The 24,740-nt window shown below is 37.7% G+C and overlaps 1 protein-coding gene across 2 annotated transcripts in view; it reads left to right on the top strand.

Annotated features, from left to right (window-relative positions):
* Nucleotides 1-24,740, top strand: part of map3k5 (mitogen-activated protein kinase kinase kinase 5) — a 60,505-nt gene that overhangs the window by 11,631 nt on the left and 24,134 nt on the right. For both annotated transcript variants that reach the window (XM_067416761.1, XM_067416762.1), the window contains exons 2-14: nt 1,185-1,324; nt 4,694-4,717; nt 7,101-7,294; nt 8,303-8,471; nt 13,528-13,634; nt 14,834-15,004; nt 15,839-15,951; nt 17,647-17,806; nt 18,848-19,001; nt 22,711-22,818; nt 23,233-23,285; nt 23,445-23,540; nt 24,462-24,543. In XM_067416761.1, the coding sequence (XP_067272862.1) occupies nt 1,185-1,324; nt 4,694-4,717; nt 7,101-7,294; nt 8,303-8,471; nt 13,528-13,634; nt 14,834-15,004; nt 15,839-15,951; nt 17,647-17,806; nt 18,848-19,001; nt 22,711-22,818; nt 23,233-23,285; nt 23,445-23,540; nt 24,462-24,543 (1,571 nt within the window). The remainder of the gene's footprint in view (nt 1-1,184; nt 1,325-4,693; nt 4,718-7,100; nt 7,295-8,302; nt 8,472-13,527; nt 13,635-14,833; nt 15,005-15,838; nt 15,952-17,646; nt 17,807-18,847; nt 19,002-22,710; nt 22,819-23,232; nt 23,286-23,444; nt 23,541-24,461; nt 24,544-24,740) is intronic.

Below are 24,740 nucleotides of genomic sequence, written 5' to 3'. Positions count from 1 at the left end.
AGATATTAAATGGAGTATACTTCCATCCCTCACAGTCCCTTTTGTTTCTACTCTGAAGTCTGTAACGGTGGATGCCCTATTAGATTCAGTAGTCCAGTCTGGTCTGGTTTAAAGGGTTAGTTCACCCAAAAATGAAATGTCTGTCATTAACTCCTCGCCCTAATGTCGTTCCACACCCGTAAGACCTCCGTTCATCTTCACACACAGTTTAAGATATTTTATATTTAGTCCGAGAGCGTATGCAAGTGTATGCACACTATACTGTCCATGTCCAGAAAGGGAATAAAAACATCATCAAAGTTCCCAGGACCAATCTCCGTACTCTGGGAGATCGGGCCTTCTGCTCTGAAGCCCCCAGTCTGTGGAGCGCTCTCCCTGAACACCTGCGCACCCCACAGACTGGAAATGCTTTTTAGCGTGGTCTTAAAACCCACCTTTTTAGCAGAGCTTTTAATTGACTTATTTCTTAATTTTTTCAGTTTTATTTATTTATTTATTTATTTATTTATTTATTTATTTATTTATTTATTTATTTATTTATTTATTTATTTATTTATTGTTTTTGATTGTTTTTAATTCTGTAGCACTGAGATTTTGTTAAATACAAAGTGCATTATAAATAAAATGTATTATTATTATTATTTTTTGGTTGAAACATGTTGGCTATTTTAATATGAGTGTTTACGAGTGCCTTGGACCTGCCTTTTTTGTGTCCATTTAAACATAGTTTAGTTACCCTGGTAGACTCATACATTCTTGTGCATCCTGACATGCCTTTTGATTTGTAAAACAAATGTAATGTAAATGGATTTGCATATAAAATTTTAATAACTTTCCTATTTAGGTTTATTTGAATGAGAAGACGCATCTTGGCATGTCTTTCTCCTCAGGAATGAATGCTGCTGTGCTCAAATTCAGTCATATCTGTTTCCTCTGGGTTAACTGAAACAACAGCTCTGGCACAGATGCATGCAAACAGGAACTGACTTCCTGCTGGTATTTAAATGTAGCGTGTAGGGCACTGAACTCAACTGCAGGGACAGGCCCGATTGAAAATAAACCACACACAAACACTCAGTAAACCATTTATCTATCTGTCAATCTATCTATCTAGCTGTAAACATCTATCAAGTCTTACTAAAAGGATTAAAAAAAGCGTGAACCCTGTCTGTCTCTGTTCACAGATATTGCAGTGGTTGAATTGACGGATGCATTTCGACAGCCCTCGCTCTTCTATCACTTGGGTGTGAGAGAGAGTTTCAGCATGGTCAACAACATCATCCTTTACTCTGATCTCAACTCCGACTCGCTGCAGTCTCTTCAGGTCAGAACGGCTTTTATCTCAGTGTCACCAAAGTCAAACGTGCATTTCATCTTCTACTAGTCTACAGTAAGAGACATAAAGCACGAGTAATCTTTGTTATGACTACGAAATAATATGAGAAGTGTGTAGTGATCACCAAAAATGTCAGCTGTTTAAAGTTCAGCCTTTAGATTCCAGCTCTGCTCACACTCTTGGCAGAAATAATACATTCTGGCATGAGACGTTTTGAAAGAGGTCAAACGTTAGTTAAGCATTGATTCACTATACACTTTCTACGACTTTTAAACAACATTTTTGTATATGTTGGCATGATTTATGTTTGTCTGCAAAACTAAAAGTAAACGAGTTCAGCCAAAGTCAAACTTTTGACTGTATTACTGCATTAGCTGACCATGAATTTGCCAAGTAGGATTTTTTTCCTGGAATAGCAACAACATCCCAAAATAACACATTCTAATCCTATCCCTAACACAACCTATCCCTTAAATGGCTAGTTCACCCCAAAATGAAAATTACCCCATGATTTACTCAACCTTAAGTCATCCTATAAGACTTTCACCATGAGCCAAACACAATCTGAATTATAGTAAAAAATATCCTTCTTCCAAGCAGTGTTGTACCTGAACGAGTTCATATTTTGGGCGAACGTGAACTGAACGTGCTGTATTACTGCCTGATGAACGTTACTGTGAACTCGTTCATTCTGGTGTCTGTGAACGGCACGCTCTCTCAGGTTAACTTCGTTCAATAGGGTTCCAGATTTCTATAGAGCCTTCCAGGCGAAATCTCGGCTAAAACACACCGAAACGGGTCTTAATATGTAGCGGAAAAACACCCAATCTGGCAACACCAGCCACCAGTGTCGCACCGCATGTGTGACGCGTCATCAAAACAAAAAAAGGCATGGAGGCGACAGCAGCATGTTGCAAGGAGTATGATCATTTAAAAGAATTTTATGACAAGGTCTGTGAGAATGGGAGAAAAAAAAGAGGCCTTTACTATTCATGTAACTTGTTTGTTGAACCTGCCTGGTATATTTTTCCAGGATTCCAATATTCTGTTTTAGCATGAGGACAATGGAAAATTATTAAAATTGAAAAACGTTTGCACCTTAATGATTACTGACCTGATTAAAAAAGACCATTCAAGCAGCACGTTTAAAAAAGCATTAAAGCAACAATGGGGAAATGCTGTCCCCTCAATGATAATGTCAACCCTGGTTGGATAAGGATTCAAAATTGGATATGAAGATGAAATCTGACGCATAGCTTCATTGTTAAAACTGATAAAATAATTGCTGTCTGTGATTCTATATGGGCTGTGGCAATAATTGTGAAAAATAATAGCTCGCAGCAACATATGAAAAAAAAGAACTATGAACTGAACTAGTTAATTTTAAAATTTGTGAATTGAACTTTGAACTAGTTCATGTAGAACGTGAACTTTCCCAACACTGCTTCCAAGCTTTATAATGGCAGTGAATGGAGTTTTTGAAGCTCCAAAAAGTGCATCCATCCATCATACAAGTAATCCATACAGCTCCAGGGGGTTGATAAAGGCTTTCTGGAGCAAAGTGATGTGTTTCTGTAAGAAAAATATCCACATTTATATCTTTACAAACCTCTGACCCACGTACAGCCATTATGAGTCTCTTCAGAAGGCCTTTATCAACCTCCTGGAGTCATATGGATTACTTTTATGATGGATATATGCACTCTTTGGAGCTTCAAAAGGTGCTTTCACAATTGCCCCCTGCTGTGTTCAGATTATATTATTTGGATCCGCGCTGCGTTAGCGTTATTAAAGCAAGCGAGGCGGTGTGCAGTGCATGGCGTTGCTCACCTCACTTTTATATTTTTGAACCGTTGGTTTTGTTTCTATAGCTTCAGTACGAAAAGACATTTGTGTCTTTCTGTCACGAATGTACTGCAAATGCTCTGAAAAGGCGAGCAGAATTGGGATTTACAGCTCTCCGCTTGCAGTATGTCAGTCACGCTCGCCGGGAAAACAAGTTGAACACACACACAAACACACATTTTTATCAAATCATACGTCATCAACAGCGTTTTTTTTAACTTCTGCGATTTAATACGATTATGTTCATATCAGCTGCGAACCGTATCCGCGTTCACATTATCCAAACGAACCGAACTCTGACGTCAATCGAACCCGGGTGCGCACCAAAAGTGCTGGTGTGAAGGCACCCTTCACTGCAATTATAAAGTTTGGAAGAAGGATATTTTTTTAATATAACTCCAATTGTGTTTGGCTGAAAGTCATACACACCTAGGATGGCTTGAGGGTGAGAAAATCATAGGATGATTTTCATTTTTGGGTGAACTATTCCTTTAAGCACTTTTGTGAAATCTGGAGTCTAGTGACCAGCTGATTTATTCTGAATATAGAACCACCAACAACGCACAAATCACTGATATTGATCCAAAAATGTCCATTGTATGGATGTGTGTAGAATGAAATAGAGAAAAACGTTGATTAAAAGTAGACTTTGATGCAACAAAACAAACTGATCGAGTGCGCATTTGAAGAGGGAATGGTCAGAAGCAAATAACAGCTTGATAAGAGTCTTGCTTGACACTTCTAGTCTTAAACTGAACTCTAAAATCTGATATTGATGAAGGAGGTTGTCTTAATGAAGATAACACTGAGCAACTGCATCATGGTGTGTTGCAAATACATTTATTGTAATGGAAACTAAAAGATGTATTGGGCTAGTAGGAGAAATGCTTATAATCTTGTGAGGAAAAAGGTGCTCACACATTTATTGGATATACACAAATGATTAATACAACACTATTTGCAGCCCATCACATCTCAATGTAGGTTTTGTTACCACAGTAGGCAGGCGTTATTGTCATGGAGATCCTCCCAGCAAGGTTAGGCACCTCTGTTATCATTTTACATTACTAAATGGAATTATGCCAGGTGAGTGGGGAGTAAATTGCATAATGTGAGATATATTTAGATGAACTCTTTATTACCAGGCAGAATTTAGTGGAGGATGAAGCTTGGCGAACACGAGTGAAACATATGCATACGCATAGTGTAGACTCGATACTTATTGTTTTAAGAAACACCACACAATACGTGTTAATGAGCATTTAAAATGGTAGAATGCTACATCGTAAGTCAACCAATCATTGGCTTACTTTAAGCTGTCTTATTAAACTGGTGTAAGAGAACGAGTTTCAAAAATGCTTTTACATTTCGAGAAAAAAACATGGACACGCACTCGGTTAATCTAAAATATTTAGATACATGGTATATTCTTTACGTTTTTTGTGAGTCAGAAATAGAACTGGCCCTGTATACAACCTGAATTGATTCATGTCTGGTGTTTTTCTCGTACAGGAGTTGATATGTCAGAAGAATATGGTAAGTGTCTTAACCTTCACTCACTCTCTGACTCATTTGCTTTCATTTTCAGATAGAAAGAAGAGATTATTTGTGTTTGTAGACTCGTGTGGGCTAATCGGTTCAATTGCAAACTTGAAAAAAGAAAAATGTGTACTTTTTTTTAATTGTTTTTAAAAAAAGTATTTTTAGTTTTGGATATTTTATGTTATAGGTCAGGAGTTTTCAATCTTTTAGATGCTACGGACCCCCAAATATGATCCTCCTCATGCAGGGTTTCTGCATGGTCTTAAAAGAGTCTGAACAGGTCTAAAATGTCGTAGGGGTGTGCACGAATATTCAAAAAGTAATTTAACATTTGAAAAATAAAAATACTATTAGAATTTTGCTACGCTGCTTTGCTGGCTGTAAATGCAGTGAATCCATAATAATTCCCACAAAAAATGAGTTATAACTAACTCAACTAAGTATGTTAAGTTGATTGTATTTGATCACACAATCTTATTGTCTGTCTCTCGATGTTTGGAATTACATAAAAACAATATAAACACAGAGATCGACTCAAGTCTGTACGTTCTGCACGATGACTGGCGCAGTCTGCTTTATTCGCATTTTTCTGCCTTTTATTAATGTGTTTTGATGGTTGATTGTTGGCAAAAAGTCGCAACAATGTGACTACTTTCAGCCTACAGAATCATTAAGGGCCTAAAGACTTTTTAAAGGGACCGTAAGACTGGAGAAACTGGAAAATTGGAAGAGACTGTGAATGAGAAAACAGGAAATTAACATCTAAACTCTCTCTTGTGAAAGTAGCATCCCCGCCCAAAACACAACCACATTGAGTCAATCACCTTCATTTACATTTCAGTGAGGGATTGAGATTGTGGTAGACTAGACTTTCCAATGAAATCTTCTGTACAGGGTGCCCAGAAAACCTAGCAAACTGTCTTATAAAATGTATGCGTTTAAAAAAATGAATGCAATCAAAACACTCACCCAGCTAATTAGGTGCAAAGACCTGTATATCAATACCAAAATGTGAAAAAATATACAAAAAAGTCTGGCACTCTAGAAGTACCAAAGTTTCGGCTCTTTGCCTTCGTCAGTATCAAAAAAAATAAAGAGAGGCAAAAATACTATTAGAAATGTTTCACAACCAAGGGGAACTCTTTGAAACTCCCTCTACACCTACTCCTTTCTCATACATTGCTTTGTTGTTTATAAAGTGGTTTTCTGAACTTGGGTGTGAAATAGTGATCTGGAGTACAATTCGTGTGGGCTCCATAGCGGTCCAGTTCAACATGCAGAAGTGAAACACTATTGCTGAGTTATTCCAAACCATGACTTGCTCTTATAAACCACAAAGGGGGAATTTTTAAAGAATATTTTTGTAGTTTGATGTCCCCTTTTGCAATCCCGGGTCCCCATTAATTACACTTTAAAGGGGTTAGTTCACACAAAAATAAAAATTCTGTCAATAATTCCTCTCCCTCATGTGGTTGGACACCCGTCAGACCTCCGTTCATCTTCAGACACAGATGAAGATATTAGTGTTGAAATCCAATGGCTCAGAAAGGCCTTCATTGACACCAATGTCATTTCCTCTCTCAAGACCCATAAAGGCACTAAAGACGTCGTTACAAAGCCCATCTCACTACAGCAGCTCTACAATCATTTTATGAAGAGATGAGAAGAGTTTTAGTGCGCAAAAAAACCTAAATAACGACTTATATAGCGATGGGCCGATTTCAAAAAGATTCGAACCGTTATGAATCAGTGAATCGATTCATGATTCGGATTGCCAAAGTCACGTGATTTCAGCAGTTTGACACGCGATCCGAATCATGAATCGATTCACTGATTCATAACGGTTCGAATCTTTGTTTTGTAATTGGCCCATCATTATATAAGTCGTTAGTTGTTGTTCTTTTGCGTACAAAATGCAAAATTTGAGTTGATACAATGAAGTAAATTGGTTTAATAAATAAAAACTCAAAATATTATCGTATCTGAATCACATCAATTTTTTTATACATAATGAAAATAGCACAATTTGGTATGTTTCACTGCGTCATCACAAATAAAACACACAATTATCCAATATGCTTACAAAATCTTTTAATAATATTTGAATAAAGTTGTTGATTCTCAAAAAATGTTCATTGTATTAACTCAATTTTAATTTCAATGACCTCAAAATTTTAAGGCAACCAGGTAACTTATTTTTTTAAATGATTTTTTTACAGTGTGTGCAGTATTGTATGGTTAGTTAAGTTTTATGATGTGCTATTTAGCATTTTTTTTCCCCTACTGTCCACAACACAGACAAGATCTTCAGTGTTCATGTTCACTGTAGATATTAACAATATTCCACTGCTTTGGTTTTCTTCCTGTTTTTTCCCAGACATGTGCTGCTAATTACACGTTCATTCCATACATGATGACGCCTCAGAATAAGGTGTATTGCTGTGAGAGCAATCTGATGAAGGGTTTGAGTGAGCTGATGCAGCCCAGTTTCGAGGCCCTACTGGGGCCCATCTGTATGCCCCTTTTGGACCGACTCACTCAACTGCTCACCGGCTGCAAAACCAACACCTGGTGAGAACTCACTCCTTCCTTTATCCTCCTTTACCGCTCATTTCATTCTCACAGTTACTTTAACCAGTAATGCTATTCTCTTTATGGCTGAATGTACAATGATTGTGCTTTGGGTGCTTTTATACTGTGAGCGTGTTTACATGCACATCCTTAAACCGATTATGCTTAATAAGCCGGTTAGTTCAACCAAAAAATGTAAATTCTGTCATTAATTCCTCACCCTAATGTCGTTGGACACCCGCCAGACCTCCGTTCATCTTCACACACAGATGAAGATATTAGTGTTGAAATCCGATGGCTCAGAAAGGCCTTCATTGACACCAATGTCATTTCCTCTCTCAAGACCCATAAAGGCACTAAAGACGTCGTTACAAAGCCCATCTCACTACAGCGGATCTACAATCATTGATGAAGCGGCGAGAACAGTTTTAGTGCGCAAAAAAACTCAATAACGACTTAAAGCAAAGATTCGAACCGTTATGAATCAGCGAATCGATTCATGATTCAGGATCGCGTGTCAAACTGCTGAAATCACGTGACTTTGGCGATCCGAATCACGAATCAATACGCTGATTCATAACGGTTCGAATCTTTGTTTTGAAATCGGCCCATCACTATAAGTTGTTATTTAGTTGTTTTTGTTTTTTGCGCACAAAAGCTCTTCTCATCTCTTCATAAAATGATTGTAGAGCCGCTGTAGTGAGATGGGCTTTGTAACGACGTCTTTAGTGCCTTTATGGGTTTTAAGAGAGGAAATGACATTGGTGTCAATGAAGGCCTTTCTGAGCCATCGGATTTCAACACTAATATCTTCATCTGTGTGTGAAGATGAACGGAGGTCTGACGGGTGTCCAACCACATGAGGGAGAGGAATTAATGACAGAATTTAAATTTTTTGGTGAACTAACCCTTTATGTTTAAATAATGTTAGCCCTTCTTTTAATGTGCAATTTTAAGGTTTTATGCATTTTTTGCATAACTTTTTTTGTTTCTTGTGTGGTTGTTTAGTCAGTACTTCCGCGAGACCGTTCTGAATGAGATTCGTAAAGCGCGCGAGCTTTACACCGGAGCAGAACTAGCGGCAGAGCTCAGACGGATCCAGCAGCGGCTCGATAACGTGGAGTGTCTCTCAGCCGATGTCGTCATCAACCTTCTCCTCTCATACAGAGATATTCAGGTGAGCGCATAACCTTTTGGTTGTTATTCATGAAAAATTATTTCGGGCAGACTTGCAGATGTAACAGGTGTCAACAAATGATGTCAAAATATCTGAGTATTGAATTCATTGGTGAGTCAGTTATGTCTTATATCAGGGGTTTTCAAACTTTATGATGCCAAGGACCCCCAAATATGATGGGATTTTATGAGGATTCCTAAAATCCATCTGTATATTTTTATGTATGAAAAAAAACATTAAAACTGTTTGATAAATAGTAAGTGTAGCATTTTAAATACAACATATTGTGTGTTGTATTTACATGTTTCCAAACTTAAATTGGCTATAGTTAATGTTGGACGTATAATAAACCTGAAGAACATTTTCAATTAAAAATGATTTGCAACTTTCACAATAAATGTATGTAATCAGCTTACATACTGTATTGAGAATACTTCCTTACAACCCTAGTGAGCAAGATAAAGGAGACCGTAGTAAGCAAAACTCACTAAATACAGGTAAACAATTCTGGAAAGTATGTATACGGCAAGAAAGGAGAGAAACATTTAGTAATGAAACTGAATGTTTGGTAGATTTTATCCATATTTGCTTTGTCTTTTTATTCTCTCAAATTTTTTAAAACCCCTGTCTTATATAACAGTGTAAAATCATGGGTCAGTGTGCTAGCTCTTAAAGTGACAGCAGCCTAATATGTGTCTGTCATTAATGTTGCTAAAACTACAAAAGATTGCTTTAAAGTTGCCCTGCCACTCGTATTTCATTACTTTTGTGGTAATGCCTACCAAGTTCTACCATAGACTCTACCAAAATCCCTTGGTTAGCTTGTTCCAAGCTATTTTAGCGTGGTATAGAAAGCAGAAAGGAAGACTTGGCTCTCATTAATATTCAACAATCTAAGCTGCTTGACTCTGATTGGCTAACAGCTAGCCAATGAGAGCCTGGCTATCAGCATCCTTTACCCAGTGCAACAAGTAGAGGAACTTTGTTTACTATCGCCTGGGTTTGATGCAGAAATGGCTTCTTCAGGCATATTGCTATATGACGTTCAGCCATCCTTGCTGGATATGAAAGCTTTCTCTGAGCTTGATGAATTCTGTGGGTGTGGTCTTAACTGGGCGAGCTCATGAATAGTAATGAGCTCAGGCAACACCACATCAGACTGACCAGCTTTTGTAATTGGCCTGATTGCTCTGCTTCTTTCTTTTCAGTGGCTAGAGCTAACAGAGGAAGTAGCAGTTCATTTTCACATTCACACCATAACACAAACACATATGGACCTAACATATTTCAAAAATTACAAGTAAAAACGGTTTTGTGTGGCAGGGCACCTTTAATTGTAAGAAATCAGTATTAATATAATCTCAATAGATGAATGTGGTTAATTTATAAAGGAATAACACTGTCCAGTGTTATTTAACATTTGATTACCTTATTCAGTTTCTAACAAAAAAACTTTCTCTTTATTTCATTTGTATCTTTATTCTAATGTAGTTATTTGTGCTACTATTTTCATTTTAATTCAAAGAACACAAGCTACCTTGTGTAAATTCTTGAGCAACAAAATGACCTCGTTGGAAAAACACAAATACAATGAGCAAACATTTAGGTGAATAAAACATGATAAAAAATTGTCTAAAAAAATGCCCCCCTCAAATTAACCACCCAAGGGGGGAATTCCCCCCCCCCCCATTTTCCAAAGCTAAATGAAGGCCCTGTGGTGTATTAAAGTGTCCAATGTAGTGTGTTGCATCTGTCTTTTTTCCCTATATAACACATAAGTCACCCTCTAGCTCCGCCGGCTACAATAGCCACAACCAAAACTCTTGTTATAGGTTGAGCTCTGTGTTTAGAGGATGCCTGGGAGGCTCAATGGCACTGTCCCAAATGCCACCCTTCTGAAACCTAAAATGACAAATGGGACACCCATGTGGACGCGCACGCAGTTAACCATTGCAAGTCCACAAGAACGAAAAGGCATATGAATTGTGCCATTTGGGACAGGGACCGATAATTTATTTTAAAGGGATAGTTCACCCAAAAATGAAAACGTGGGTTTCTTTCTTCTGTTGAACACAAAATAAGATATTTTAAAGAATGTTTGTAACAAAGCAGATAGAGCAACCACTGACTACCATAGTATTTTTCCCCTACTATGGTAGTCAATGGTTGCTCTATCTGCTTGGTTGCAAACATTCTTCAAAATATCTTATTTTGTGTTCTGCCGAGCAAAGAAACTCATACAGGTTTAGAGCAACATGAGGTGTAAGTAAATGATGACAGAATTTTCATTTTTGGGTGAACTATCCCTTTAACATACCAAATCTTACATACTTCACATTTAAAGATTTGCTTTATGCAGCGGAGAAAGGAGTTAAGGGAGTGTCATTTGGTTGATTTCGGTTGCACTTGTTACAGATTCAACACAAGTAATCCAGAGAGAGCGTTTGAATTTGCTGCAGTAATAATATGAATGTAGTGTATAATTTAACAGCTGTACTTGTATGTGACTTGGATTGAATACATTTTGGTACACTTTGAAAGGTTGCCTTGTGAAAGCGAACCGAACCGAACCAAGAAGAAACTGCAATATTTGAACAAAACAAGCCCTTGTTTCGGAACAAACAAAAAAATCAGTGAAAGCGCCCTAGAATGCACACTTATCGAAAGTATTATACATGTTAAGTGTGACCTAAAATTGTTTGTTCAAATTATATCTGATATTTCAACTCCTGTCATGGTCATGTAAAGATGGTAAATGATGCATGATATGTGCAAGGATGCGTGTCCATAAAACACTGTTTACTTGGATCATACTCCACCCACAGGAATCAGCAGAGGTTAATCCGACCAGTCCCACCGGCAGTCATCCATTTAAACCACTATATTTACATCTCAAACACGTTTTATTGTTCGGAAAAGTTAATGCTTGAGTCTTGAGTTGAGTTGAGGGTCTATTTCCTTAAACGTTAGCATGTTTTGTTCTGTATAATATAGCCCATAAATTATTATAAATTGGTTTAGATTATTATTAAATCATTAGTTCTGGCATTTTCAGTCTGTTGCGTCCAAGAAAAATAGTTCTCATGGAAAGAAACGGATCTACTGTAGATTTCCCCTGATGACATCGAGGTGAGGTGCAGAGCTGGAGCTGGACTGTGTAGTAAATGCTGGAAGAGCTCAGCGTGTCCCTGAGCTTGGCTCTGCTTTACACCAGCTTTTTATGTTTGGTCGAGCTGCTACCGAATGAATGTTTGGCTAGAAAACTAGAACAATATAAGGACTGTTGCTTTTGGATGTTGGCGTTGTGCGTGGAGCGAGAGGATCCTAGTATTGTTGGGACTGTTAGTGCCTGTGCTGTTACAAATTAATAAGAGGAGAAGAGGAAGTCATAAATGCTCTGCTATAACTCTGGCACACCTCGGCATTGCGTTACTTTAGAAGTTCAAAAGTATGATAAATGACAGTTAAAGGGATAGTTCACTCAAAAATGAAATTTCTGTCATTTACTCTCCCTCAAGTTGTTCCAAACCTGTATGAATTTCTTTCTTCTGTTGAACACAAAGGAAGATATTTGGATGAATGTTTGTGTCCAAGCAGATCTTGTCGTCCATTCACTACCATAATATTTTTTTCCACCTACTATGGTAGTCAATGGGGCCAAAAACCTGCTTGGACACAAACATTCTTGCTCACAAATTTTCTTTTTTGGGTGAACTATCCCTTTAAGTAGATTTATGTAGTTTCCTAACCTCCTGCGACATTAATAAATGGGCCGTACTCCACACGTTATGTCCACTTACAATGTTAGTCATAGTTTCTTGCACTCATAATTTAATTTCATTGCTATTTCCCACCCTCTATTTAAGCCTCAAAATTATCAAACACATTAACATTAATTTGCAGGTTGTGTTTTAATGTACTTTTAAGTGTACATGTACGTGTATGTGAATAACCTTTTTTATGTTTGGCTAACCTCTGCGTGCCAACATTGTTCATCATGGTTGGGTTGAGTCGTGTTACAAAATACTGTAGCTATTGATGTAAAAAAGTGGCGGTCATATGTGAATAATTGCAATTTTCATAATCATTTGTAGTTTTGTTTTAGTATTGGGAAGTTTTACTTATTTTGCCGATCAGTTCTAAATGCAGAGTTTGTTTGCTAACACTTTATTTTAGGGTTCAATTCTCACTGTTAACTAGTTGCATATTACTAGATGCATATTACTAGACATTGTGTATTTATTAGTACATATAAAGCACATATTAATGCCTTATTCTGCATGATCATATTCTACATCCCTTAATCAAACCCAATACCTAAACTTATACACTACAAAAATCACGTACTATCTATTAATAAGCAGTAATTAGGAGTTTATTGAGGCAAAAATCGTAGTTTATAGTGAATATGTTCCCCACACTTAAGTGTTATTGTTCATGTTTTAACTTGATTCATTGGTTGTTTTACTTCCCATCATTACGGTATCACCAGACATCATAACATTTTTTTAATAATTGCACCATTGCTTCATATCAATGATGGGCTGCATTAATATAAAACATATCTTTATTTCAAAGCTTCAAAGTAAAAGAAAACGTGCCGAAGGTCTGTTGAATTGAGTGTGTGTGTGTTTTTGTGATTACTGACACAATGTGCAGTTGGTTCTAATGAATATTTCAGTACTTTTATTTGAAGTATCAAGCAAATAAATTTTGCATGCCAGAATCATTGTCTCTGAACAATGTGTTTTATTATTTACTAAAGGTTTAGAATAAAATATACAAAGAAATAAATGTACCGTTAATACAGAATTATTTTATTTTTTCATGTATTGTAATATGTGTTGTAATATAATAAAACAGGCTGGTGGTTAGGGGTGGGAATCTTACAGGTAAACATTGGATACATTGTTTATTTAGTGTTAAATATTTATTCTTTCAACCATAGTCATTTCTTTTTAGCTTTGCATTTTGAAACCCCACAATTTATAATATTGTATGAAAAATAAGAATTTTATGCAAACGTTTCTTTTTCCACTTTGATTTGTCTGTCTAGGATTATGAATCCGTGGTGAAGTTAGTTGAAACACTGGAAAAGCTACCGACCTTTGACCCCGTGGCTCATCCTCATATAAAGTTCCACTATGCCTTTGCCCTTAACAGGTGAGACTAAGCTCAATGTGCCCTAAAGGATTAGTTCACCCAAAAATGAAAATTACCGATGATTGATTTACCGCTACTCTCGTTTGGGCGTCCAGGACGGTGAACTAACCCTTTAACTAGGCACAAATATTAGCTTACGGCATATGTTTACTGTTACAGTATTAATATATCTTCACACTGAAAGTTTAAATGCTTTTTATTTTATTTTAATGCATCTAAAAATTTTATTTATTCCTGTGATCAAAGCTCAATTTTCAGCGTCATTACAAACACATGCAAGCTTATCGTTTGCATGTGTTTTTAAGCATTACGGTTTAAAAACAGGTGATTTTAAAACATTAAAGCACAATTAGCAGCGAAAGAGAACTCATTTCAGTATATGAGCGCTCTCTGAGAGACATGAGACATGAAGCCGCTGCTCATAGAGCGCCTGAGAACTGGACTGAGGGCTTTTTGACCCCTAATTGGGCTTGAGTGGTTAAATACACACACCTTTGTGTTAAAGCGATGTGTATTTGCAAGCAAACAGAGTCATTTATGTATTAAATGAACATTAACAGTTGAGAAAGAAAAGGCACGAGTATATTGGATCTGTGCGTTCGCTCTTAAAGGGACAGTGTCAAAATTGACCTGCTGTCATTATTAATGCTAATCAAACAACGAAAAGAGAAAAACCTCTCACTGCTTGACTAAATCACTTTTGTTACTTTAATAAGAATAAATGTATATTTAATTTACACAGTAAACACTGCATAGTTTTTTATACATTTGATTACATTTTATGTAGAATTTCGTAGTGCTTAAAGTTTTTCATGTCTATTTCATTTGTGTCTTTGTTCTGTTGTAGTTTGTTTTCTTTACTCTTTCTTTATCACTGTTTACTTGCCTTCAGTGAGATTTTTAGGCTAGTATTAGTTTTTTAAATATTGAAAATGATGATGAGAATTATGAAATATCAGTGGTATTTTGGTATCATAAAGACCTTATTTAAAGCAAAAATAACTTCAAGATTAATAACTTCATCTTGAACATTGATTAGATTGAACATTAGTCTGGGGAGTCATTAGACTGAGCTACATCCAGGCTAACGCATTTTAACACCGAAAAAATGTCCACCTGAATATTTTTTCCAGTTATTATTTATTTTTTCCAGTTATTATTTCTGGTTTTCACCGTCTCTTTTTGGTCTGTCTCTGCAGGAGAAACCTACCCGGAGACAGACAGAAGGCTCTGGACATCATGTTGCCATTGGTGAACTCAGAGGAACAGGTGGCATCAGATATTTATTGCCTGGTAGGCCGAATCTATAAGGATATGTTCCTGGATTCTCATTTCACCGACACCGATAGCAGAGATCAAGGCATGCACTGGTGAGGACATGAGTGTGAACCTCACCAAAACATCGGAGTCACTTTTCACGTCAAGAAAATGAAGACTTATTTGTAGGATTGTTAAAGGAACACTCCACCGTTTGTATAAATAGGGCTTATTCAACTTCTTTCCTACATTTAGATATGTGGGCAAATGCATTTTTGCCTCTTTGCATTGTTTTAGTTTTACCAGGGTCGCCGCTAGCTTAGCTTAGCATAATGAATGGAATCCTATGTTGCCAGCTAGCATGTCTCGAGTAAAAGTGATCCAAAATCACCAAAAAAAACCCACCTAATTACTTCTTTTGGCCTGCGTATTCACAACGAGTACAAATAGCGATGCAGATTAAGACTAGGCGATTTCCTCAGATATTGACTTGGGACTATATTATGAGGAAGCAGAGATATCACGGCTCTCATCCTCACGTCCTCCGGCTGTCGAACAATCGCAGTGTGTTGCGTAATATCTCTGCGCCTTTATCTGCATCGCTATTTGTACTCGTTGTGAATACACACGCCACAAGAAATAATTAGGTGTTTTTTTGTTTTGTTTTTTTGAATCACTTTTACTTGGGACATGCTAGCTGGCAACATAGGATTCCATTTATTATGCTAAGCTAAGCTAGCGCCGACCCTGGCAAACTAAAACAATGCACTGAGACAAAAATGCATTTTCTCACATATCTAAATGTAGGAAAGATGTTCAATAAGCCCTATTTATACAAACGGTGGAGTGTTCCTTTAACTTTTTGTCAGGTTTTGTCGGATTCACCAACAAAGTTGCCATATTAGCAGACATCGTTGCAATGACATCGTCTCTTTCTCCAACATCAGGTTTAGAAAAGGTTTCGAATCGGAGCCCACTCTACACTCTGGTATTAACTATGCAGTGCTGCTACTGGCCGCAGGACATCAGTTTGATTCCTCCTTTGAGCTGCGTAAAGTTGGTAAGTTTGATTGACAGTTTGGATCATATTGACTTGAGCCACATACAGTCCTACTAAAGCGGTTGAGCAAACTTTTATCCATTAATTTATTTTTGCTATGGATGTCTGGTATCACAGGAAGTACTGGCCTGATATTTCTTTAATTGAAATGAATTGGGACAACATAGGGATTGTGCTAGATCAACATGCCCAAAAGTATTGTGACACCTGATGATTGCACCTACAGGGACTGTAATGAAATTGCATTCTTAATATATAGACATTGATATGGAGCTGGTCCAACTTTTGCAGCCTTACCAGTTTCCACTTTTTCGGGAAGGCTTTCCACAGGATTTTGGATGGGATTGAGGTCAGGGTTCTGTGCGGGCCAGTCGAGTTCTTTCACACCAAACTCATCCAACCATATCTTTATGGACCTTGCTTTGTGCCAGTGTTCATTTTGACAGAGTTTAGTTTTAGTCATCTGAATTGTTTTAGTTGACTAAAATCTAATGGGTTAGGTTCAATTGTAGTGCATTAATTTAGAATTTCTCTAAAATATCCAAACCAATTATATACTCCTGGTGAAAAGATTTATTAACTTGTTAATATGAATGATTTATAAGTTTGAACATCAATAGAGACACAGTTTTAACTGCTGTGGCATACACCAATCCGGCATAACATTATGACCACCTTCCTAATATTAGGTTGGTCCCCCTTTTGCTGCCAAAATAGTCCTGACCCGTCGAGGCATGGACGCCACTAGACTCTGAAGGTGTGCTGTGGTATCTGGCACCAAGGTGTTAGCAGCAGCATCACACTGCTTCCGTCGGCTCGCCTTCTTCCCATAGTGCATCCTGGGGTCATGTGTTCCCCAGGTAAGCCACGCACACACACCCGGCCATCCACGTGATGTAAAAGTAAAAGAAAACGGGATTCATCAGACCAGGCCACCTTCTTCCATTGCTCCGTGGTCCAGATCTGATGCTCACGTGCCACTGTTGGTGCTTTCGGCGGGGTCAGGGGTCAGAGGTCACCCTGACTGGTCAGCGGCTATGCCGCCCCATACGCAACAAACTGAGATGCTCTGTGTATTCTGACACCTTTCTATCAGAACCAGCATTAACTTCTGGAGCAGTTTGAGCTCCAGTAGCTCGTCTGTTTGATCGGACCACACGGGCCAGCCTTCGCTCCCCACGTGCATCAATGAGCCTTGGCCGCCCATGACCCTGTGGCCGGTTCTCCACTGTTCCTTCCTTGGAGCACTTTTGATAGATACTGACCTCTGCAGACCGGGAACAGCCCACAAGAGCTGCAGTTTTGGAGATGCTCTGACCCAGTCGTCTAGCCGTCACAATTTGGCCTTTGTCAAACTCGCTCAAATCCTTATGCTTGCCCATTTTTTTCCTACTGCTAACATATCAAAATGTTCACCTGCTGCCTAATATATAATCAGTGTTATTCAATTCACCTGCCAGTGTACATAATGTTATGCCTGATCGGTGTATAACACATCTTTATCTTAAAATTAAATAAAAACAGTGCACCTAATGAACAACAAATGGTCTTTTTTTTAAATAAATTATATGTGTATTCTTGTGTTCCAATACTTTTGTCCATATAGTATATATCTTCTGTCAGAAAGTACTTCACTTGACATATATCAGTATATTGTAGGATAAACATAAACACATTAATCCGTGTGTTTTGTAGGTGTAAAGTTGAGCAGTCTCCTGGGGAAGAAGGGCAGTTTGGATAGATTACAGAGTTATTGGGACGTGGGCTTCTTCCTCGGAGCTAGTATTCTCGCTTGTGACAACACACGAGTCATCCAGGCCTCTGAGAAACTCTTCAAAATTAAAGCACCAATTTGGTATGTGCACACATTCACATTTTCCACACATGGTTTAAAATAATCTCAACAATTAATTATTAGTGTTTGCTAAGTGCATGCATAAAATCATATAGAATAAGAACAAGAATGTGCTTTATAAGCAGGGGTGGACAAAGTACAAAACTTTATTACTTGAGTAAAAGTAACAGTACTACTGGTCAAACATTACTCCATTACTAGTGAAAGTTGTAAAAAAAGGATTTTTACTGAAGTAAAAGTACAGAAGTATTTGTTTTCAAAAGTACTTAAGTATCAAAAGTACATTTCCTTTTTTATGTCAGCGCATTATTTTATTATTGTTGTATAAATGCACATTATGCCATCATGGTTTAAGCCCGTCAGTGACGCTCCATCTGACACACTAGCATACGACTAACTTAAACTCATTTAAATACTTGTAGAAAAGTTACGAAGCTCTTTATAAAGCTGCTGTCACTTTAAGGCCGAATGCACGGATCCAATACACTGATACACATCTGATATTCTCACACTGTTCACCTTCACTTAAGACAGAATCAACTTTGTTTGCCAAAATTAGAACTTCTTCCATTTTGCTATAAATTGATCAGTGTTCAAAAATTGCTGTGAAATCATTGAACTTCACAAGACTCTACAAGAGTGATTCCTGAAAGGCTTTCTGCAAAAACCCAAACACCTTTAAAAGAAGAAAAAAAATCATCCACTGACTTTAAAAAGCTGCTACAGAAATGACTTTCGACCTTGATAGAAATGTAGTGGAGTAAAAAGTACGATATTTGTCTTTCAGATGTAGTAAAGTAAAAGTCATAAGTTTCCAGAAAATATAATACTCAAAGTGTGCTTAAGTACAGTAGTCAAGTAAGTGTACTTAGTTACTGTCCACCTCTGTTTATAAGTACTAATAAACAGACAGTATCCAACTAATATGCATGCTAATAACCAACTGGTTAATAGCAAGAATTAAACTCTTATAATAAGTTGTCTTAATGTCTTTTAGAGTACGGTTCATTAATTAAGGTGTTTGTGCTTTGTGTATTTCAGGTATCTTCGCTCCCTGGTTGAGACCATCCTCATCTATAAGCACTTTACGAAACCAAGCACCGAACCACAGGCCCCTAAACAAGAGCTTGTGGATTTCTGGATGGACTTCATGGTGGAAGCCACCAAAAATGATGTGACATCTGTCCGTTTTCCTGTATGAACCCCCTTAACACACTGACTGTTACAATGCGTTTGTCACATTACGTTGCCACAATTACAGACAAAAAGACCTCCTATTGCGAGAGCCATTTAAGGCACAGTTTATACCTGATATTTTTAAGATTCATTCTGGTCGATCGGATGACCAGTACAGGGAGTGCAGAATTATTAGGCAAGTTGTATTTTTGAGGATTAATTTTATTATTGAACAACAACCATGTTCTCAATGAACACAAAAAACTCATTAATATCAAAGCTGAATATTTTTGGAAGTTTTAGTTTTTAGTTTTTAGTTTGAGCTATTTTAGGGGGATATCTGTGTGTGCAGGTGACTATTACTGTGCATAATTATTAGGCAACTTAACAAAAAACAAATTTATACCCATTTCAATTATTTATTTTTACCAGTGAAACCAATAACATCTCAACATTCACAAATATAAATTTCTGACATTCAAAAACCAAACAAAAACAAATCAGTGACCAATATAGCCACCTTTCTTTGCAAGGACACTCAAAAGCCTGCCATCCATGAATTCTGTCAGTGCTTCGATCTGTTCACCATCAACATTGCGTGCAGCAGCAACCACAGCCTCCCAGACACTGTTCAGAGAGGTGTACTGTTTTCCCTCCTTGTAAATCGCACATTTGATGATGGACCACAGGTTCTCAATGGGGTTCAGATCAGGTGAACAAGGAGGCCATATCATTAGATTTTCTTCTTTTATACCCTTTCTGGCCAGCCACGCTGTGGAGTACTTGGACGCGTGTGATGGAGCATTGTCCTGCATGAAAATCATGTTTTTCTTGAAGGATGCAGACTTCTTCCTGTACCACTGCTTGAAGGAGGTGTCTTCCAGAAACTGGCAGTAGGACTGGGAGTTGAGCTTGACTCCATCCTCAACCCGAAAAGGCCCCACAAGCTCATCTTTGATGATAGCAGCCCAAACCAGTACTCCACCTCCACCTTGCTGGCGTCTGAGTCGGACTGGAGCTCTCTGCCCTTTACCAATCCAGCCACGGGCCCATCCATCTGGCCCATCAAGACTCACTCTCATTTCATCAGTCCATAAAACCTTAGAAAAATCAGTCTTGAGATATTTCTTGGCCCAGTCTTGACGTTTCAGCTTGTGTGTCTTGTTCAGTGGTGGTCGACTCTCTGCCTTTCTTACCTTGGCCATGTCTCTTGAGTATTGCACACCTTGTGCTTTGGGCACTCCAGTGATGTTGCAGCTCTGAAATATGGCCAAACTGGTGGCAAGTGGCATCTTGGCAGCTGCACGCTTGACTTTTCTCAGTTCACGGGCAGTTATTTTGCGCCTTGGTTTTTCCACACGCTTCTTGCGACCCTGTTGACTATTTTGAATGAAACGCTTGATTGTTCGATGATCACGCTTGAGAAGCTTGGCTATTTTAAGACTGCTGCATCCCTCTGCAATATATCTCACTATTTTTGACTTTTCTGAGCCTGTCGAGTCCTTCTTTTGACCCATTTTGCCAAAGGAAAGGAAGTTGCCTAATAATTATGCACACCTGATATAGGGTGTTGATGTCATTAGACCACACCCCTTCTCATTACAGAGATGCACATCACCTAATATGCTTAATTGGTAGTAGGCTTTCCAGCCTATACAGCTTGGAGTAAGACAACATGCATAACGAGGATGATGTGGTCAAAATACTCATTTGCCTAATAATTCTGCACTCCCTGTAGATGAGGGAGACTCATTCCTGTTGACATCTGGTGTTTTAATCTTCTCTTTTGTCCACTTTCAATCACTTCTGTCCTGATCTCTTCGAGGGTTTTTTCAGATCTTTCAATCTAATGGACAAAATAAGCTCACACAATTAACATTATCGCGACCAGAGATGTAAGGAAAACATACAGAGAGCGTCAGCTTTGATTTCTGCTCTGATAGCCGCAAGACCAGCTGAACGCTGTGAGTGTGTGTTAGAAATCATGAATGGTGAGATAACATTGTGCTTGGTACACTTTAAAAAAAAAAAATTCAAAATCCCATCTGTCTAGCGTGCGTCCCATAATGTTCACGCATAGGTCAGTCGGCGGAGAGTAGCGACTCTTTTGTGTCTGTTCCAGTGGATTTGACCACATATGCGTCACTACTAAAGCAATCAGTTGTGTTTTCGACTACCTCTGGAAGTGGTCGAAAGTGGACAAGCTTAAAAAAGAAAAAGCTTTAGATCGCATTTACACCTCGCCCACTTGTGATCCGATCGACAAAAGCACATCTTAAAGGGATAGTTTACCCAAAAATGACCCTCACCCTCATGTTGAACCAAACCCGTAAGACCGTCGTTCATCTACAGAACACAAATAAAGATATTTCTGATTAAATTAGAGAGGTTTCTGACCCCCTAGAGGCAGCAACGTCATTGCAACTTTCAAGGTCCAGAAAGGTAGTAAAGACATTGTTAATAGAATGTGTTTGACTACAGGGGTTCAACCTTAATGTTATGAAGCAATAAGAAAAAAAAGAAAGAAAAAAAACGACTTTAAAGGTCCTGCTCTTCGCGTGTTTTTGAAGCTTTGATTATGTTTACAGTGTGCAATATAACATGAGTTCCGTTATAATGTTTCGTGTGTAAAAAAACAGTATTTTTCACACAATTGACTTATCTGTACAGCGCTGTTTCCTCTGTGCTATAAACAGCCTGATTATTTCCTTGTTCAATGAAGTCTCTCCTTCAGAAACACGTAATGAGTTCTGATTGGGCCAGTGCTTCCCGTGTTGTGATTGGACAGCAGCTTAGCGCACTTTGCCCAGAAAGGTCCCGCCTCTTACCATAATGGGGAGATGCAAGCGCTCAATGTGCGCTCCTCTCGGCGTGGGAGAGCAACGAGACCACGCCCCCTATTGTGCATGTACTTGTTGGCGGAGGGTTAGTCAACAAACGGTTCTAGTGACGTCATCACAGCAGGAAGTGCAGCGGTGTAGCCCAAACCGGCCGTTCGCTGTAGGCTGTGAAAGGGAACTTCTGTTAAATAAAATATCTGGCTTGGCATTGAACTTTGAGCTTTATAATTTTACAGGTATTATTTATGCTCTAACAGCAACATTACACACTACTAACTAAAGTTTGAAAGATGGGATCGCGAAGAACAGGACCTTTAATCAACAATCTCATCTGTGTCGGTCTCTGACGCTGTTTACATAGATGCTGATGCAGGAGCTGGCCAATAATGAGTGTCTGAGAGGGACACAGAAGAGATTGTTGATTAAAGTAGTTTTTGTTTTTTTTTGCTTTTTGCACACAAATATTACTTTAATAGTCCTTTTGAACAATAATTTGACTATATTTATCTTTGCAACTACATGTCAACTTATTCTAACCCTATAGTACTCTACTAACACTACAAGAGTCGGTAGATATGTAAGTGCAATGTGACTTATTGTCAACAGAATGTGTTAAAAGGACCATCAAAATATTTTATTTTTTGGAAATACTTTGGCCTAAAGTTGAGACAGGATAGCATGTGTCCTATATATAATCATAATGCGTTGTTAAGAGCTGTTTAAAAAATTATATTTTTTATATATTCTATATTTTTGTCCAGTATGCAATATTCATGTTTGCTAGTTTGAGTTTTGACTTGAGACACAGCCTAAGATTATTAGGTATTAATGGCATTTAAAGCATGGGCCGTTAACGGTGTAAGTGTTGCTTGTTTTTGGTTTGTGCAGGTATTGATATTGGAGCCCACTAAAGTTTACCAACCATCTTACCTCTCGATAAACAAAGATGCGGAAGAGAACACGTTATCCATCTGGCACGTGACCCCTGATGACAAAGTAATAAATCATTTACTATTTACCCATTTGTTCTTAAATGTGTTTATTGATTCTCTAAATCCTTCTACTATCTTGATTTAGACCTAATGTTATTTTAACACCCAACCATTGATTAAGGCCATTGTTTTGTATGCCCAGTCTTAAATAATTAAATATTAAATTAAATATAACATAATTAAAGGTATTTATCTCTAGTCATTCTAATATTTGCAATATCTATTCTACAGAGTCCTTAAAAGCCTTAAAATAAATTCAGCGTTTATCAAATTTAAGGTCACAAAATGTATTAAATATCTTAAATGGTCTTCATTTTTTGTTGTACAATTTGGAGTTGGAAAAACAAGAATCACCTAATGTGATTATTAAACTTGAAAGATATTATAATTAATATGAGTACTGCACTTCCCGTCTTAGAATACAGGGATCCATGAGTGGAACTTCAGCGCGGCTTCAGTACGAGGTGTGAGGTAAATGCGCTCTTCCCTAATAAAGCTTGACATGATAGTTATATGACAGTATATTGTGTATTTTAACACCATATTGTTCAGCATCCTATATGTATGTATTGTGTTTAACGCATTTAAACTCAAAGAGAGTGTTTGTTTTTTTCCATTTAACTCATTCAGCATCTCCAAATGTGATGAGCGCAGCTGTTTCCTGTATGTGGTGAACAACTCAGAAGACTTCCAGATCTACTTCTGCACAGAGATGCACTGCAAAAAGTGTGTGTGTGTGTGTGTGTGTGTGTGTGTGTGTGTGTGTGTGTGTGTGTGTGTGTGTGTGTGTGTGTGTGTGTGTGTGTGTGTGTGTGTGTGTGTGTGTGTGTGTGTGTGTGTGTGTGTTTGCAAATGCCATCTTTTCCCACATTTCATTCATTCTTCCTTACAATGCCATAGTATTATAAAATAAAACTAAAGACCGTAATTGCAAATTTGATTGTCTGCTAGAGTTATTTTAGAAGCTAGCAATGCACAATGTACCGGCCAATGCTTAAAGCAATTATCCGCAAACATTGGCTGATTGTTTAAAAACAGACAATTATTTCCTGTCTGGAAAAAGAGATGTGAGACAGATACAAACTTATGCAGTGAATAACATATCTCCAGCTGTGGTAAAAAATAACTGCAGATTTGTCGTTTGCAATTGTTACGCAATTTCTTGAGCTCTGCAGTTTAGCAACAGTTCATTAACTGTCTGTGCCGAGTAATGCGTTCTTGCAAATGCTCCTGTTAATATCAACAAATGTTTATACTATGTGTAAGCCATGTTAATTATAATGGGAGCAGTCTAGTTTCGCTGCGTCTCTTTCAGTGAATATTGGGTATTTTACTTGATCGTCTATATCGCGAGCATGAGGGACATAATCTAGTAAGTCTTCTTCAGCACTTTATTTAATGTGCCACCACTAACAAAAACATAAACTATTAAAATATGAGCGATTGGAATCAGCAGATGTTGTTCTAAAAAAATTGTTTTATCATCTGTGTACTAATTTTGTGTATCTCCGCTGTGAAGGTGTAAAAGTTATTCCCAATTTTTGTCTTTGTGTATTCAAAGGATCATCATTAAATGAATTATTCATTTATTTTTGTTGCTGCATCATATTTGAGTATAATGATGATGATGATTTGTGTGTTGTGAAGGTTCTGTGATCTGGTGAACGCTCTCACTGAGGAGGCCTGGAAAGGCACAGATGACACAGAGTGTGAATCAGAGGCTTTAGAGGTAAAATAATCATCAAAATTCACCTTCATTTGGGATATTACTGTGTAGTGCTGTGCGATATTGAAGAAAAAAGCGATATGCAATAGCTTGTTCAATAATACGAGATTCGATATGCGATACGATATTGCAATTTTTAAATATGTGAAACGATATTGCAATTTTTAGATATGCGATACGATATTGCAATTATTAGATAT

Source organism: Pseudorasbora parva, chromosome 15 (assembly GCF_024679245.1).
Source record: "Pseudorasbora parva isolate DD20220531a chromosome 15, ASM2467924v1, whole genome shotgun sequence".
NCBI lineage: Eukaryota > Metazoa > Chordata > Actinopteri > Cypriniformes > Gobionidae > Pseudorasbora > Pseudorasbora parva.
Note: the sequence above shows the minus strand (reverse complement) of the source record. Positions and strands in the feature narration are given on the sequence as shown.